This window comes from Cherax quadricarinatus, chromosome 6 (genome assembly GCF_038502225.1).
Source record: "Cherax quadricarinatus isolate ZL_2023a chromosome 6, ASM3850222v1, whole genome shotgun sequence".
NCBI lineage: Eukaryota > Metazoa > Arthropoda > Malacostraca > Decapoda > Parastacidae > Cherax > Cherax quadricarinatus.
In genome coordinates, this window is record NC_091297.1 from 11,720,207 (window position 1) to 11,736,047 (window position 15,841).

The 15,841-nt window shown below is 39.8% G+C and overlaps 1 protein-coding gene across 1 annotated transcript in view; it reads left to right on the forward strand.

Annotated features, from left to right (window-relative positions):
* LOC128692134 (FAST kinase domain-containing protein 1, mitochondrial) overlaps positions 1-15,841 on the forward strand; it is a 122,831-nt gene that overhangs the window by 92,712 nt on the left and 14,278 nt on the right. Inside the window, exon 8 of the mRNA XM_070105275.1 lies at positions 13,613-13,733. Coding sequence (XP_069961376.1) covers positions 13,613-13,733 — 121 coding nt within the window. The remainder of the gene's footprint in view (positions 1-13,612; positions 13,734-15,841) is intronic.

The window sequence follows — 15,841 nt, forward strand, 5'->3', positions numbered from 1 at the left end:
ACCTCCATGGCTCAAGTCCAGCTAACTGGTGTCCCATGAATCCCTTCATAAATGTTACCTTATTCGCACTCCAAGAGCACATCAAGTCATCAGTACCACTTGCTCTCACTCTTGCTACTACGACTTACACTCAGTATACATTACAGTATACATGTGAATGTACATGTGTGTACACACACTCATCTGAGTTTCCATCTAATTTCTTAATACCTCTTGTTCTTGTAGTATTTCCTTTCATTTCCATAGGAAAATGGATGAGAATTCTTCCATGAGCAATGTGGATCATAGAAGTAGCTAAAATTCCAGGAGCAAGAGGTTGGTAACTCCTTTTTCTGTATTAATTACCACAAAGGAAAAAGGAACTTCTTTTGTAAACTCACATAATGATGGAGAGCATAAAAGCTCTAAGAATCCTAATAATTCCAAATTTGTGAATTTGATGATTAAACGATTAAGTATATTATTGTATTTCTACAGTGTTGCTGGTAGCCAACTGTAGGGAGTTGTAGTGAGGCGAGGGACAACCAGGAGTCTGCTCTGCTTTTACTGCCCAAATCTCTAACAGAGAAAATTACTTTTCAGTGAATTTTTTTTTAACACACCCAAGATTGTTCAACTACCTCCCAGCATACATGAGGGAGATTACCAATAGACCCCTGACTGTCTTTAAGAAAGCATTGGACAGGCACCTAAAGTCAGTACCTGATCAGCTGGGCTGTGGTTCATATGTCAGTTTATGTGTGGCCAGCAGTAACAGCCATGCTGATCAGACCCTGTTCCAACATGAGGCCTGGTCTCAGAGTGGTCTGTGGGGGCAGTGACCCCTGAAAACCCTCTGCAGGTATACTGGTCATCTCCCACTGAGGTAGGGGGGCCCAAAAAAAGAACAAGCACTTTCACCATCAATCACTCTCATCACTGTCTTACCAGAGGGGTGCTGGTATTACAGCTCAGATGCCCCTCAAAACTTTAACATCACCACCCCTCCTTTAGAGTACAGGTACTGTACTTCCCACCTCCAGGACTTGAGTCCAGCTAACTAGTTTTCCTGAATCCTTTAATAAATGTTACCTTAATCACACTCCAACAGCACGCCACTTCATAAAACCCATGTGCTTCCACTCGTCCTATTTAACAGGCTCACATATGCTTGTTGGATTTCCAAGCCCTTCCCTCCACTACAGATTTATACTCCCAGTCATCCTGTTGTACTCCATCCTCTCTAAATGTCAAAACCATCTCAACAATCCCTCCTCAGCTTTATGAATAATTCTCTTAGCAACCACATACCTCCTCCTAAACTCCAGACTGAATTCTCTGTATAATATTCACATCACATTGCCTTCAGACTCAGCATCTCCACTGTCTCCAGCCTTCTCCTTGCTCCAACTTTCAAAACCCATGCTTCACACTCATATAAGAGTGTTGGTACCACTGTTTCCTGATACATTCCCCTTTTTGCCTCCATGGGCAATGTTCCTTGTTTCTACAGATGCCTCAATTCTCCACCCACTTTTTTTTCCTTGTCAGTTTTATGGTTCACCTCATCTTTCATAGACCCATCTGCTGACAAGTCCACTCCCAAATATCTGAACACATTCAGTTCCTTCATAATCCCTCCCTCCAATCTGATGTTCGGTCTTTCATCACCTAAATTTTTTGTTATCCTTATCATCCTGCTCTTTCCTATGTTCACTTTTAATTTCCTTCTTTTATGTGCTCTTCCAAATTTATCCACCAACCTTTACAACTTCTCTTCAGAATCTCTTAAAAGTACCACGACATCGGCAAAAAGCAACTGTGACAACTCCATACCACTTTGTATTAAATTCTTTATCTTTTAATCCCACACCTCTCCCCAACACCCCAGCATTCACTTATTTTACAACCAAATCTCTGAATATGTCAAATAACCATGGTGTCCTGCACCTCGGTTGGTAGCGCACACACTGAAGTTTGTGGTGCAATTCCCAGTACAGGTGGAAGCATTTAGACATGTTTCCTTAAGACACCTGCTGTCCCTGTTTGCCTAACAGTAAATAGGTATGTGGGTGTTAGTAGACTGGTATGGGTCACATCCAGGGGACAAAATTAACATAATTTGCCTGATATGCTCTGCATAACAAGGGACTTTCTATAGAGTTTGTCATTGATGTCAGCTAGGTCTGTGCAAGTTGTACCATGTACTTGTACAAATAAAGATTAATATTATTATTATTATTAAATAGAATGACTTCGAGAGTGTATAAATCTGTAGTGAAGGGAAGGTGGGGTAGGGGTTGGCCTAGGAAAGGTTGGAGGGAGGGGCTTTTGTGTGCGAGGGGCTTGGATTTCCAGCAAGCATGCGTGAGTGTGTTAGATAGGAGTGAATGAAGACAAATGGTTTTTAGGACTTGACATGCTGTTGGAGTGGGAGCAAGGTAATATTTATGAAGGGATTCAGGGAAACCGGCAGGCCAGACTCGAGTCCTGGAGATGGGAAGTACAGTGCCTGCACACTGAAGGAAGGGTGTTAATGTTGCAGCTTTATAACTGTAGTGTAAGCACACCTTTGGCAAGACAGTGATGGAGTAAATGATGGTGAAAGTTTTTCTTTTTTGGGCCATCCTACCTTAATGGGAAACAGCTGATGTGTTAATAAAAAAAAATATTATTATGATTATTATTATAGTAACATCATGTATCCCTGTCTAAGGCCTATTTTTACTGGAAAATAATCTCCCTCTCTCCTACACACCCTTACTTAAGCCTCATTATCCTCAAAAACTCTTAACTGCTTTCAGTAACCTACCATTTATTCAATACACTTACAACATTTGCCATATTGCTCCTTTATCCACCCTATCATGTGCCTTTTCTAAATCCATGAACACATTGAAAACTTCCTTACTCTTATCTAAATATTGTTCACTTATGTGCTTCAGTGTAAATACTTGGTCTGCATATTCCCTACTCTTCTTAAAACCTCCTTGCTTGTGTGCAGTCCAGCTCTCTGTCTTACCCTTAAATTTTTCAATAGTAACTACCATCCTAGGTAGTAGGTTGGTAGACAGCAACTGCCCAGGGAGGTACTACAGTCCTGCCAAGTGAGTGTGAAACGAAAGCCTGTGGTATGATTGCTGGTGTCTTTTTTTCTGTCTCATAAACATGCAAGATTTTAGGTATGTTTTGCTACTTCTTCTTATACTTAGGTCACACTACATATGCATGCACAAGCATACATATACAGTCTCTCCTCAGTTAACGACGGAGTTCTGTTCCTAAGACCACGTTGGTAAATGAATTCGCTGCTAAGTGAGGAGCATACTATAATGGTAGTGGGTTTGTGTCAACCATTTTTTATATTGTTTTAATGTCACCTTTGCACCATTTGTAACATTTCTGGTATATTTTTAAATGTTTGCACAGTACTGTACTGTATATTGTAATAAATAAAATAGCTCTAATATACATTATTTAGGTATGCATGCTGGTCAGAGAGCTTGTCATAAGTTCGAGTTGTCAGTAAACAAGTACATATACGTCCCTAGGTGAGGAGAGGTTGCATGTACACACACCCCTCTGGGTTTTATTCTATTTTCTTACTAGTTTTTGTTCTTGTTTATTCCCTCCCATCTCCATGGGAAAGTGGAACAGAATTCTTCCTCCATAACCCATGCATGTCATAAGAGGCAACTAACATCCTGGGAGCAAGGGTCTAGTAACCCCTTCTCTTATATACATTACTGAAGTTAAAAAGAGAAACTTTTGTTTTTCTTTTTGGGCCACCCTGCTTTGGTGGGAAACGGCCAGTTTGTTGAAAGAAGAACTATGCATGCTTGTTGCAACCCCTGAATGGGTTACAATGATTATTATGTATATATGTAATGTATATTATCTTTTCATTTAATTTTATATTGCTTATATTTGCGATAATAGCTAAATCGTAAATGTATGACTTTATATTATTATTTGACTGTTATATTCTTATTTAGCTTATGTTGTTAGGATGTATATAAAATGTGCTCAGTTAGGCTTGCTTGTCAAACTACTGTAATTATCGCTTGTCGCTCGTTATACTGCCGGCTTCTGAGCTGCAGTTGTCCACGTAGCTATCACGTGATCGAGGGGGGGGTGTCCTCACCTCTCGTGAAATTGTCAGTCTGCTGGAGACTCGCTTGCTGGTTGGACAGATTGTGTGTCTCATTATTCTTGTTAGTTCTGTAGAACTTTGTTCACAGAACATTGTAAAGACTTAGTGATTTTCGACGTTGTACTGAGGTTGTGTGTCACATTGACACTCTGAAAATCTCAGGTCCTTAGCTATAGCTTCTGACCTAATTTTGTACTGGTTCCTGTGTATTGTCACAGTCACAGTTTTTCCTATGCTGAACGTAGATTCAGTTTTATGGGAGTTTTGTAACTTGTGGAGGATCTGCAGATGGTCCCTACTTAGTGTCGTTATATTATCTCCTTGTTCCTGATTCTGTGTCGCAGTCGCTTGATATTGCATTGCTATTGGGCTTAGCATTCTTTATTGTTCAAGCAGACTGTTTGGGTTGCCAGTCGGTCAAGAAGTTAGTTTATTTGAGGACTTTGTCAGTCACTTGTTTAAGTCTTATTCGAGTCTTGAGACATAGCTAACTACTTAAGAGCACTTACACGCATACACACACTTACTTGTACAGATTTGTAATATCTTATTAAATGTTAATGTACCTGACGGTACTTAAGAATTATAAATGTGATATGTGCTTTCAGCACAATAATATTGAACTCGAGAGATTGATTTTATTTTGATTGCTGTAATTAATTTAATTTGATAATATGTCTCTAGACAACTTACTACTTAATAAATTTATTAAATTTTAATTTCTCTAGTTAGTAGCCTACCAGTTGTAATCCTAAAGCACTATTGAATATTACTGATTTCTAATGGATAATTGGACAAGGATACTGACTACTTGTTACGAAAACCCAGTAACAGGCTGGATGCTAGAAGGGCAGTCCTTTCTAGTATTCTCTGGAGATTTCTAACCTTTTAGAATCGCGTTTTTTGTAACAAATGGGGGCCTGTCCGGGATCCTCTTGATCCAAGGTGTTGGAGAAGTTGTCCAGTTTGACATACTAGTACTTCTAGGGTCAATCACTTTGAGTACTTTCCTAATCTGAAGACTTTGAGTTTAGTCTTGTACAACATACCAGGTGGATGTATGTACCTGACTGAGTCTCTTGATCCAAGGAGATGGAAATACTGTTTATGAGTTCTAACTCTAAGACAACCAACACTAACATTCCTATTAGGATTATAGTTTCCCATAATCACTCTCTCGTAGTACAATTATTTTCGTGATGTATGCCAAAGTGAAACAGTTAATTGATACTCTGACTTTGTCTGAGTTAAGTACATTAAAACTTCAGACTTGTTGGCAAGTAGCCAAATATCTCGGTGTGACGTATAACAGGAATTACACCGCAGAAACTGTCAGAGCATTAATTAAAGATATATTGTTTCCTGCTCATACAGTGATGTCTGATTATGATTCAGATTCAGAAAGTCTAGTGTCACAATTAGGAAATATGGCTCTATTTGAAGTTGATGAAAGAGCAACTAGAGCAGAAGTGAGCCTAGTGTCTGAGCCTAGTGTAGCTCAGTTCTCGCTCATGCCTTCCCTCACTGACACTATAGTACAGAGAGTAGCTGGTAGTATGACTCAGCCTAATACTAGTACAGTGTATACTACACCTGTATTTACGTATCCTAGACCAGATCTAGACACTCTAGAGACGGCTGGACGAAGTGTCCGACCTAAGGACCGTCCAGACCCTGTTAATTTCCCTACTCCTCCATTACCCACTGGTCCTATCTCTCAGGAACAGTTTGAGAGGTTTGAACGCCTCATTATGTTGCAGACTGCACAAATTGAGGCACAGAGGAGATTGAACGAAGAAGATTTCCAAAGAGAAAATGTTCGTCTGTTAAGACAACAGACTGATAGATCACAGGACACATTTAATGTGCAGAAAGCTGCATCCATGGTTCCTAAGTTTTTTGAAAGTGACTTAGACACATATTTTGATGTGTTTGAGAACCAGGCTCGTGCTATGAACTGGCCACGTAAGCACTGGGCAACATTGCTTCATACTGTTTTGACGGGAAGAGCTCAAACTTGTACGGCTGCTTTACCATTTGCTAAGTACATTAGTTATGACGCTGTCAAACAAACAATTCTAGAGACGTATAACTTGTTACCTGTAAGTTATCAAAGAGCATTTCGTACGTTACAACGACGACAAGATCAAACTTGTGTAGAGTTTGCTCGTGAGAAAAAAGTTGCATTTGAGAGATGGTCTAGAGCTGCTAAATGTAACAACTATGACAGCCTTGTTCAGTTGTTACTACACGAAGAATTTAACAACTGTATGTCTGCTGACATACAAGAATATCTGATCGATCATACTACCTCGGATATTCTGGAAACTGCAGCATTAGCAGACAATTACGAAATTTCTCACAACCTTGTACGTACTAAAACACAGAGAAACAAGGTAACTAAAGATTGTCCTAGAAGTTGGCAACCTAAATCAGCTGCTCATTGCCGGCCTGATGTACCTGCTACTGTAACTTCTCGTACCTTTACCAGGAAAACTCACAATCCTGAATCTGTCTCTGTGGCTAGACAGAAATCTGGTATCGAGAAGAAGAAAGTTAAATGTACCTATTGTAACAGAAAAGGACATACTAGAGAGTATTGCTATAAGTTAGAAAGAGATGCGAGAAACAGTCGTGCGGCTGGCGCCCCCACTCAAGTCGTATCCTCTTCCGTGCAACAAAGACACCGAAATCCTAGCAATGCCTCTGATCCTACTGTTTTAGATAATGTTACTCAGGATAGATGACTAGCGTCAGAAAGTGTATCTGACGAAAAGATTCGTTCAGCGATGAGTCCTTACTTTTCGAGAGATAAAGTAGGATTTGACGAATCACATCTAACTGAGATAGTTTCTTTCAGAGACACTGGCAGTTATCTCACATTGTTAAGAGAAGATGTACTGCCCATAACTGACGATACCTATTGCAAGATAGATGTATTGTTAGAAGCCTATGGAGGGGCTGTTATAAAAGTGCCTCTGCACAAAGTATACATTGAAACAAGCTATTATACTGGTTATATTTCAGTGGGTATATCCAGTGGTGTATTTCCCATCAGGTCAGTAGACTTGTTGATAGGGAACGATATCCTTCATGCTGGTATATGTAAAGAACCACTTGTGATTGATAATAACACTGATGATAATTATGCCATTGAAGCTTGTAGAGAGAAACCTATTTTATTTCCTCTCAGCGCAATTACTAGAGCTATGTCAAAGATTCAACAACCATCCTTGTCTCCTGTTGAGTTAGTTGATGAGAATGATTTGGGGTTGAATATGTTGTTTAGTGACGCTCTGCGCCCAGGATCATTAACACTGACTCCCCCCGGTCATCAACCTAGTCAGGACACAACTGACGTTAAATTTCTTACTCATGATGATTTAATCAAGGATCAGTTTGTTGATCAGTCACTGGAAAGACTGAGAGATATAGCAGTTACTGAGAGTGAAGCAAAGGATCTCGATAATTGTTACTATTATAGTAACGGTGTACTGATGGAGAAAACTACATGTAAGTTGTCAGCTGATAGTGTTTCTAACACAGTCAAGAATCTAGTAGTGTTACCAGTTACATTTCGTGAACAAGCCATTGATTTTGCTCACAATAGTCCCATAGGAGGACATTTGGGTGTCAAGAAGACACTCGGTAAACTGGCAAAACATTTTACTTGGCCAAAGATGAAGGAAACAGTAGCTGATCATGTGCGACGTTGCCACGTGTGTCAAGTGACAGGCAAGCCAGCGCACACACCTCCACCTGCGCCTCTCATTCCTATTACCGTGCATGGTGAACCATTCTCACGTCTTATTATTGATTGTGTTGGTCCTTTGCCTAGAACCAAACTAGGAAACCAATACTTATTTACTATTATGGACGCTGCAACACGCTATCCCGAAGCTATTCCTATGAGAAAAATTAATGCTCGTGCTATTGTGAGAGCGCTGATGAAATTTTTCTCCCAGGTTGGATTGCCACGAGAGATACAATCAGATCAGGGATCTAATTTCACTTCTAAGATCTTTCGAGAAGCATTATCCCACCTAGGAATAAAGTCTGTACTTTCAACCAGTTATCATCCACAGTCACAAGGTGCTCTAGAGAGATTTCATCAGACACTGAAGTCCATGATGAGAGCTTATTGTGAACATTTTTCTAGAGACTGGGATGAGGGTATACCTTTTCTTCTCTTCGCTATGAGAGAAAGTGAACAAGAAAGTCTCGGATTTAGTCCATTTGAACTAATATTCGGACACCAAGTGCGTGGTCCTCTCGCAGTGTTGAAAGACGTGTGGACAGGAAAATCAAATCCATCATTGAGTACTTCACCTTCATTAATGCAGCAACATTTGACAGCCGCTAGAGAGCTAGCTTCGAAAAACCTAGTTTCAGCCCAAGCTAGAATGAAGCAACATTATGACAAGCGTGCTGTCTCTCGTTCTTTTAAAGCAGGAGATAAGGTGATGGCTCGGAAATTAGTACCAGGTCATGCTCTACAAGCCAGGTATGATGGTCCCCTGGAAGTAGTGAAAAAGCTTAGCGACGTAAATTATTTGGTACGTACGCCTGGGAAAAAGAAATCTAATCATGTGTACCATGTTAACCAGCTCAAGGCATACTACGCTAGTCCTCTACCTACTACTTCTGTTCTTCCTAGGACAGAGGAAGAAAACGTCAGTCTACCTGACATCTCTAGAGGTATAGAGGTTCGTTTAGAAAATTCAGTGACTCTACAATCACTAGACGATTTTCTTAGTAACCTTGGGATTGTTAAAGCTGGTGATGTTAAAAACATGATTTTGCATTTCCCTGAATTGTTCGGTGATGTTCCTAAACGTTGTACTCTGGGTGTACATGACGTTGATGTACAGGGAGCATCACCCATTAAGCAATCACCATATAGGATGAGTCCAACAAAGCATAAAGCATTGAGAGAAGAGGTTGATTTTCTGTTATCTCACGGACTTATTGAACGCAGTAAAAGTCCATGGGCATCTCCCTGTATTTTAGTGCCTAAACCTGACGGTAGTTTCAGGATGTGCACTGATTACAGGAAAGTGAACTCTGTCACCTTGCCTGATGGTTATCCTCTACCTCGCATTGACGACCTTATTGACCGTGTGTCAGGAGCCCAGTTTGTCAGCCGTTTAGATCTCTTACGAGGCTATTATCAAGTCCCGCTTACTGAACGTGCTCAAGAAATATCTGCTTTTACTGTTCAAGATGGATTGTTTAACTACCTCGTCACCCCCTTCGGCCTATGTAACGCGGCTTCTTCATTCCAGCGTATAATGAACGAGTTGACCCACAACTTAGAAGGAGTAGAAGCCTACCTTGACGACTTAGTGGTGTACAGTGACGAGTGGGAACAGCACTTGACGCGTCTCAGAGCATTGTTTGAGAGACTGGCGCACTACAACTTCACTGTTAACTTAGCTAAATGTAGTTTTGGTCAAGCCAAGATTACCTATCTAGGCTTTTGTATCGGCCAAGGTGAGGTTGCTCCTATTGAGGCTAAGGTTCGTGCAATTTCTGAATTTCCAGTGCCACAGGATAGGAAAGGAGTACAGAGATTCCTGGGTATGGCAGGATATTATCGTAGGTTCTGTCCAAATTTTTCTCAGATTGCAGCTCCTCTTACTGAGCTTACTAGTAGCAAAGTTCAGTTCACCTGGACTAGAGATTGTTCAGACTCGTTCAAAAGGTTGAAGCGCTTGCTATCCTCTGCTCCTGTGTTGAAGAGTCCTAATTTCAATCTTCCCTTCTTTTTACATATAGATGCGAGTGGTTATGCAGTGGGTGCTGTGCTGCTCCAAAAGTCAACATCCACTGATATTCTCCATCCTATATGTTACTATTCATCTAAGCTTAAACGACACCAGAAAAATTATGCCACTATTGAGAAAGAGGCTCTAGCTCTTGTGGTGTCCTTAGAACATTTTGACGTGTATTTGGGCACTTCCCCATTTAAAATTAACGTTTTTTCTGACCACAATCCACTCACTTATATAAATACTATGAAGAGTAAGAATGCTAGGATCATGAGGTGGGCCCTCAGAATCCAACCTTATTCTATTAGCATAAAACACATAAGTGGTCATTGTAATGTAATTGCCGACGCTCTGTCTCGTCCTTAATAATTATCAGTTACATTAAATTAACGTAATTTTATGCCCAAATACCTTTTGTTACTTGCTATGTCAAATTCAGTAAAGTAACTTGATCCCTCCAGCCCATATTAACTATATATACTCATGTCATGTCTAATTATTATATTTATATATTCACAGTAATGTTGTGTGAGGAGGAGACAAGCTGAGTGTTGAGTGAGTAGTGTGGTGCGGGTGATGTACTGCGTGACGCAACACTGTCCTGCCGCAGACCCCCCCCTCACTACACACCTTAAGCTGTTTCATACTCAGATGTTCATACTGCCTCGCATTCCACAACCACTACTTAAGAGTGGAATGCAGTCTCCTCTACTATGATCGAGCCTCAACGTGCCCTCCTTGTCAGCGCTATCCTGTCTCTACACTGATGTATATAATCACGAGTATGCAGAAATACGATACTGTGTACTGCCCTAGTTAGGGGCATATCCTAGTGACGGACGCTGTGAAATTGTAGAAGTGCTTGGCACAAGAGACTCGGATTAATATTTTATTGATATGCAGCAGTTAGAATGATAACAAATTCTCACTATAGGCAGCACACTCCACCAATATTCAATACACTAAACCTATTCACCATACAAAACATTCATACTTATTACTGCACCTATTACATACATAGAACACTTAACTCTGATATTAACCCTCCCCTCAAACATCTCCTTGCCAACCTCAACAGAACACATGACCATAACACAAGGCACAGATCACTCTTTGATGTTCCTCGTGTCCATCTCACACTATGCAAAAACTCAATGCACATAAAAGGCCCTAAAATCTGGAACTCATTACCTGTAAATATAAAAGAAACACTACCTGTTTATAAATTCAAGTCTCTTCTCAAAGATCACTTACTCACCCAAAACCAAATAAATACTGAATAACTGAACCTTATAAATTGTATATCTTAAATGTTTCTCACAATTATATCACATAAATGTTAAACCTAAAACCCAATCTAACTTTATTATTTTTTAAATACACTACCTAACAGAATACTCCATTCTACTGAATGTACAACAATGCATACAACCATATGACCTGTCTTTGTAATACTCACTTGTGCTTTATAGTAATCTGTTTACATTAAAGTTTTATCACCGATGTCATCATTGCTTAGTTCATCTTAAGTTAATTTTAAGCCAGCCCGTAATGCTATGCATAGTATAAGTGGCTTTGGCATACTGCTCTTTTCTGTATTTTTTGTACCTCTGTATGTGTGCACAAATTTTTAAATAAATAAATAAATAAATAAATATGAGTAACCAGAAATAATGTAATAGACATTCATGCAACTCCTAGTGCGACCCTCTGTCGTGTTGGGGGGGGTGTTGCAACCCCTGAATGGGTTACAATGATTATTATGTATATATGTAATGTATATTATCTTTTCATTTAATTTTATATTGCTTATATTTGCGATAATAGCTAAATCGTAAATGTATGACTTTATATTATTATTTGACTGTTATATTCTTATTTAGCTTATGTTGTTAGGATGTATATAAAATGTGCTCAGTTAGGCTTGCTTGTCAAACTACTGTAATTATCGCTTGTCGCTCGTTATACTGCCGGCTTCTGAGCTGCAGTTGTCCACGTAGCTATCACGTGATCGAGGGGGGGGTGTCCTCACCTCTCGTGAAATTGTCAGTCTGCTGGAGACTCGCTTGCTGGTTGGACAGATTGTGTGTCTCATTATTCTTGTTAGTTCTGTAGAACTTTGTTCACAGAACATTGTAAAGACTTAGTGATTTTCGACGTTGTACTGAGGTTGTGTGTCACATTGACACTCTGAAAATCTCAGGTCCTTAGCTATAGCTTCTGACCTAATTTTGTACTGGTTCCTGTGTATTGTCACAGTCACAGTTTTTCCTATGCTGAACGTAGATTCAGTTTTATGGGAGTTTTGTAACTTGTGGAGGATCTGCAGATGGTCCCTACTTAGTGTCGTTATATTATCTCCTTGTTCCTGATTCTGTGTCGCAGTCGCTTGATATTGCATTGCTATTGGGCTTAGCATTCTTTATTGTTCAAGCAGACTGTTTGGGTTGCCAGTCGGTCAAGAAGTTAGTTTATTTGAGGACTTTGTCAGTCACTTGTTTAAGTCTTATTCGAGTCTTGAGACATAGCTAACTACTTAAGAGCACTTACACGCATACACACACTTACTTGTACAGATTTGTAATATCTTATTAAATGTTAATGTACCTGACGGTACTTAAGAATTATAAATGTGATATGTGCTTTCAGCACAATAATATTGAACTCGAGAGATTGATTTTATTTTGATTGCTGTAATTAATTTAATTTGATAATATGTCTCTAGACAACTTACTACTTAATAAATTTATTAAATTTTAATTTCTCTAGTTAGTAGCCTACCAGTTGTAATCCTAAAGCACTATTGAATATTACTGATTTCTAATGGATAATTGGACAAGGATACTGACTACTTGTTACGAAAACCCAGTAACAGGCTGGATGCTAGAAGGGCAGTCCTTTCTAGTATTCTCTGGAGATTTCTAACCTTTTAGAATCGCGTTTTTTGTAACAATGCTCTCTGCTAATTCCTAGGTATCTTCTCCCCTTTCATACATTTTTTGAACAAATACACGTATCACTCCAGAATTATATCTCCACCTGCTCTTAATATTTCTGTCTTGATCCCATCTGCCAGGTCACCATCTGAAAAGACCCGGGTCGGGATAAGACCGGTGAACCTACTACATACATGATCCCATCAGTCCCAGCTGCTTTACCCACTGCTTCATACACCTCCCCCACATTTACATCTGCCTCTTCCTCACTCTTAATGAACAGAGGAAAGGTTGCTTTAGTGGCTGGAATGCATAGTGCTTGTTTTGAACTCTGTTTTTAAATTGGAATTTTTTAATTGTATAAAATAGGCCAAATTACTGTTTAATTGATATAATGGAAGTGTTTAATTGATATAATGGAAGGCATACTAGTGAAATACGTAGGAACTGAGCATTTGAATTACTGAAACTAAGACTCAAAATGGATGAAATTGCCAATTTGTAAATTGCATCCTTACCACTTTTGCACCTGTGCAACGATAAGTTCTCCATCAAATTTTGCATTTTTAGTGTCATTACATTCAGTAAAAAATTCTCCACCATTTGAGAACACTGTTAGCCATTTAATTTTGGGGGTTGCAACAGTGAAAGAGTTCAGACTTAAGGGATTAAATTAAAGGATTGTTTTGTATTTGGTTTTGATGTAGTTTATTTGAGTTTGTGTGTTCTTTAAAATTTCCTGAATATTTCTTTTATCTAAAATGTTATTCCAGATTTTGAGTTTGTTTTAGATGAAGAGAATCGACCAGTTCCAGTGAATGAGTACATTCTATCGATGGAGAAATCTGACGCTCGCCAGAATACAGATATTGAGAATAAACCTGGGTATAGAAGGTCAGTAATGCAGTAGTATTTTGTTATTGTGCTCCTGATCAAAATTGTTAGTAATAGTTATCAATTATATAGTGTAAATAGTATTCATGTGATTAAGAATGAAAAAAAAAACTGAATTTCAAGTCTGATTTTTGGCCTGTCAACAACTTTTAAAATAAGAGATGTTTCTTTTCTTCTTTCAATGCACTCACTGCATCCCACTGAAGCAGGGTGGCCCAAAAAGAAAAGTGAAATTTTCTCTTTTTAAATTTAGTAATGTATACAGGAGAAGGGGTTACTAGCCCCTTGCTCCTGGCATTTTGGTCCCCTCTTATGGCACGCATGGCTTTTGGAGGAAGAATTCTGTTCTACTTCGTCCTCGAAAGGGTTGGAAAGAGGGGGTAAAGGAGGTTTTGTGGGTGAGGGGCTTGGACTTCCAGCAAGCGTGCATGAGCGTGTTAGATAGGAGTGAATGGAGACGAATGATACTTGGGACCTGACGATCTGTTGGAGTGTGAGCAGGGTAATATTTAGTGAAGGGATTCAGGGAAACCGGTTATTTTCATATAGTCGGACTTGAGTCCTGGAAATGGGAAGTACAATGCCTGCACTTTAAAGGAGGGGTTTGGGATATTGGCAGTTTGGAGGGATATGTTGTGTATCTCTATACGTATATGCTTCTAAGCTGTTGTATTCTGAGCACCTCTGCAAAAGCAGTGATAATGTGTGAGTGTGGTGAAAGTGTTGAATGATGATGAAAGTATTTTCTTTTTGGGGATTTTCTTTCTTTTTTTTGGGTCACCCTGCCTCGGTGGGAGACGACCGACTTTTTTAAAAAAAAAAAAAAAAAAAAAAATCAAGAACAAGGACTAGTCAGAAAGAAGAAGAAAACCCAGAGGGGTGTGTGTACTGTGATTATGTGTGAGTGAGGTGAAAGTGTTGAATGATGATGAAAGTATTTTCTTTTTGGGGATTTTCTTTCTTTTTTTGGGTCACCCTGCCTCAGTGGGAGACGGCCAACTTGAAAAAAAAAAATAATATATATGCATGTATGTGTATATATATGTATATATACATTATTATTATTATTATCACACTGGCCGATTCCCACCAAGGCAGGGTGGCCCGAAAAAGAAAAACTTTCACCATCATTCACTCCATCACTGTCTTGCCAGAAGGGTGCTTTACACTACAGTTTTTAAACTGCAACATTAACACCCCTCCTTCAGAGTGCAGACACTGTACTTCCCATCTCCAGGACTCAAGTCCGGCCTGCCGGTTTCCCTGAACCCCTTCATAAATGTTACTTTGCTCACACTCCAACAGCACGTCAAGTATTAAAAACCATTTGTCTCCATTCACTCCTATCAAACACGCTCACGCATGCCTGCTGGAAGTCCAAGCCCCTCGCACACAAAACCTCCTTTACCCCCTCCCTCCAACCTTTCCTAGGCTGACCCCTACCCCGCCTTCCTTCCACTACAGACTGATACACTCTTGAAGTCACTCTGTTTCGCTCCATTCTCTCTACATGTCCAAACCACCTCAACAACCCTTCCTCAGCCCTCTGGGCAACAGTTTTGGTAATCCCGCACCTCCTCCTAACTTCCAAACTACGAATTCTCTGCATTATATTCACACCACACATTGCCCTCAGACATGACATCTCCACTGCCTCCAGCCTTCTCCTCGCTGCAACATTCATCACCCATGCTTCACACCCATATAAGAGCGTTGGTAAAACTATACTCTCATACATTCCCCTCTTTGCCTCCAAGGACAAAGTTCTTTGTCTCCACAGACTCCTAAGTGCACCACTCACCCTTTTCCCCTCATCAATTCTATGATTCACCTCATCTTTCATAGACCCATCCGCTGACACGTCCACTCCCAAATATCTGAATACATTCACCTCCTCCATACCCTCTCCCTCCAATCTGATATCCAATCTTTCATCACCTAATCTTTTTATCCTCATAACCTTACTCTTTCCTGTAATCACTTTTAATTTCTTCTTTTGCACACCCTACCAAATTCATCCACCAATCTCTGCAACTTCTCTTCAGAACCTCCCAAGAGCAAAGTGTCATCAGCAAAGAGCAACCGTGACAACTCCCACTTTATGTGTG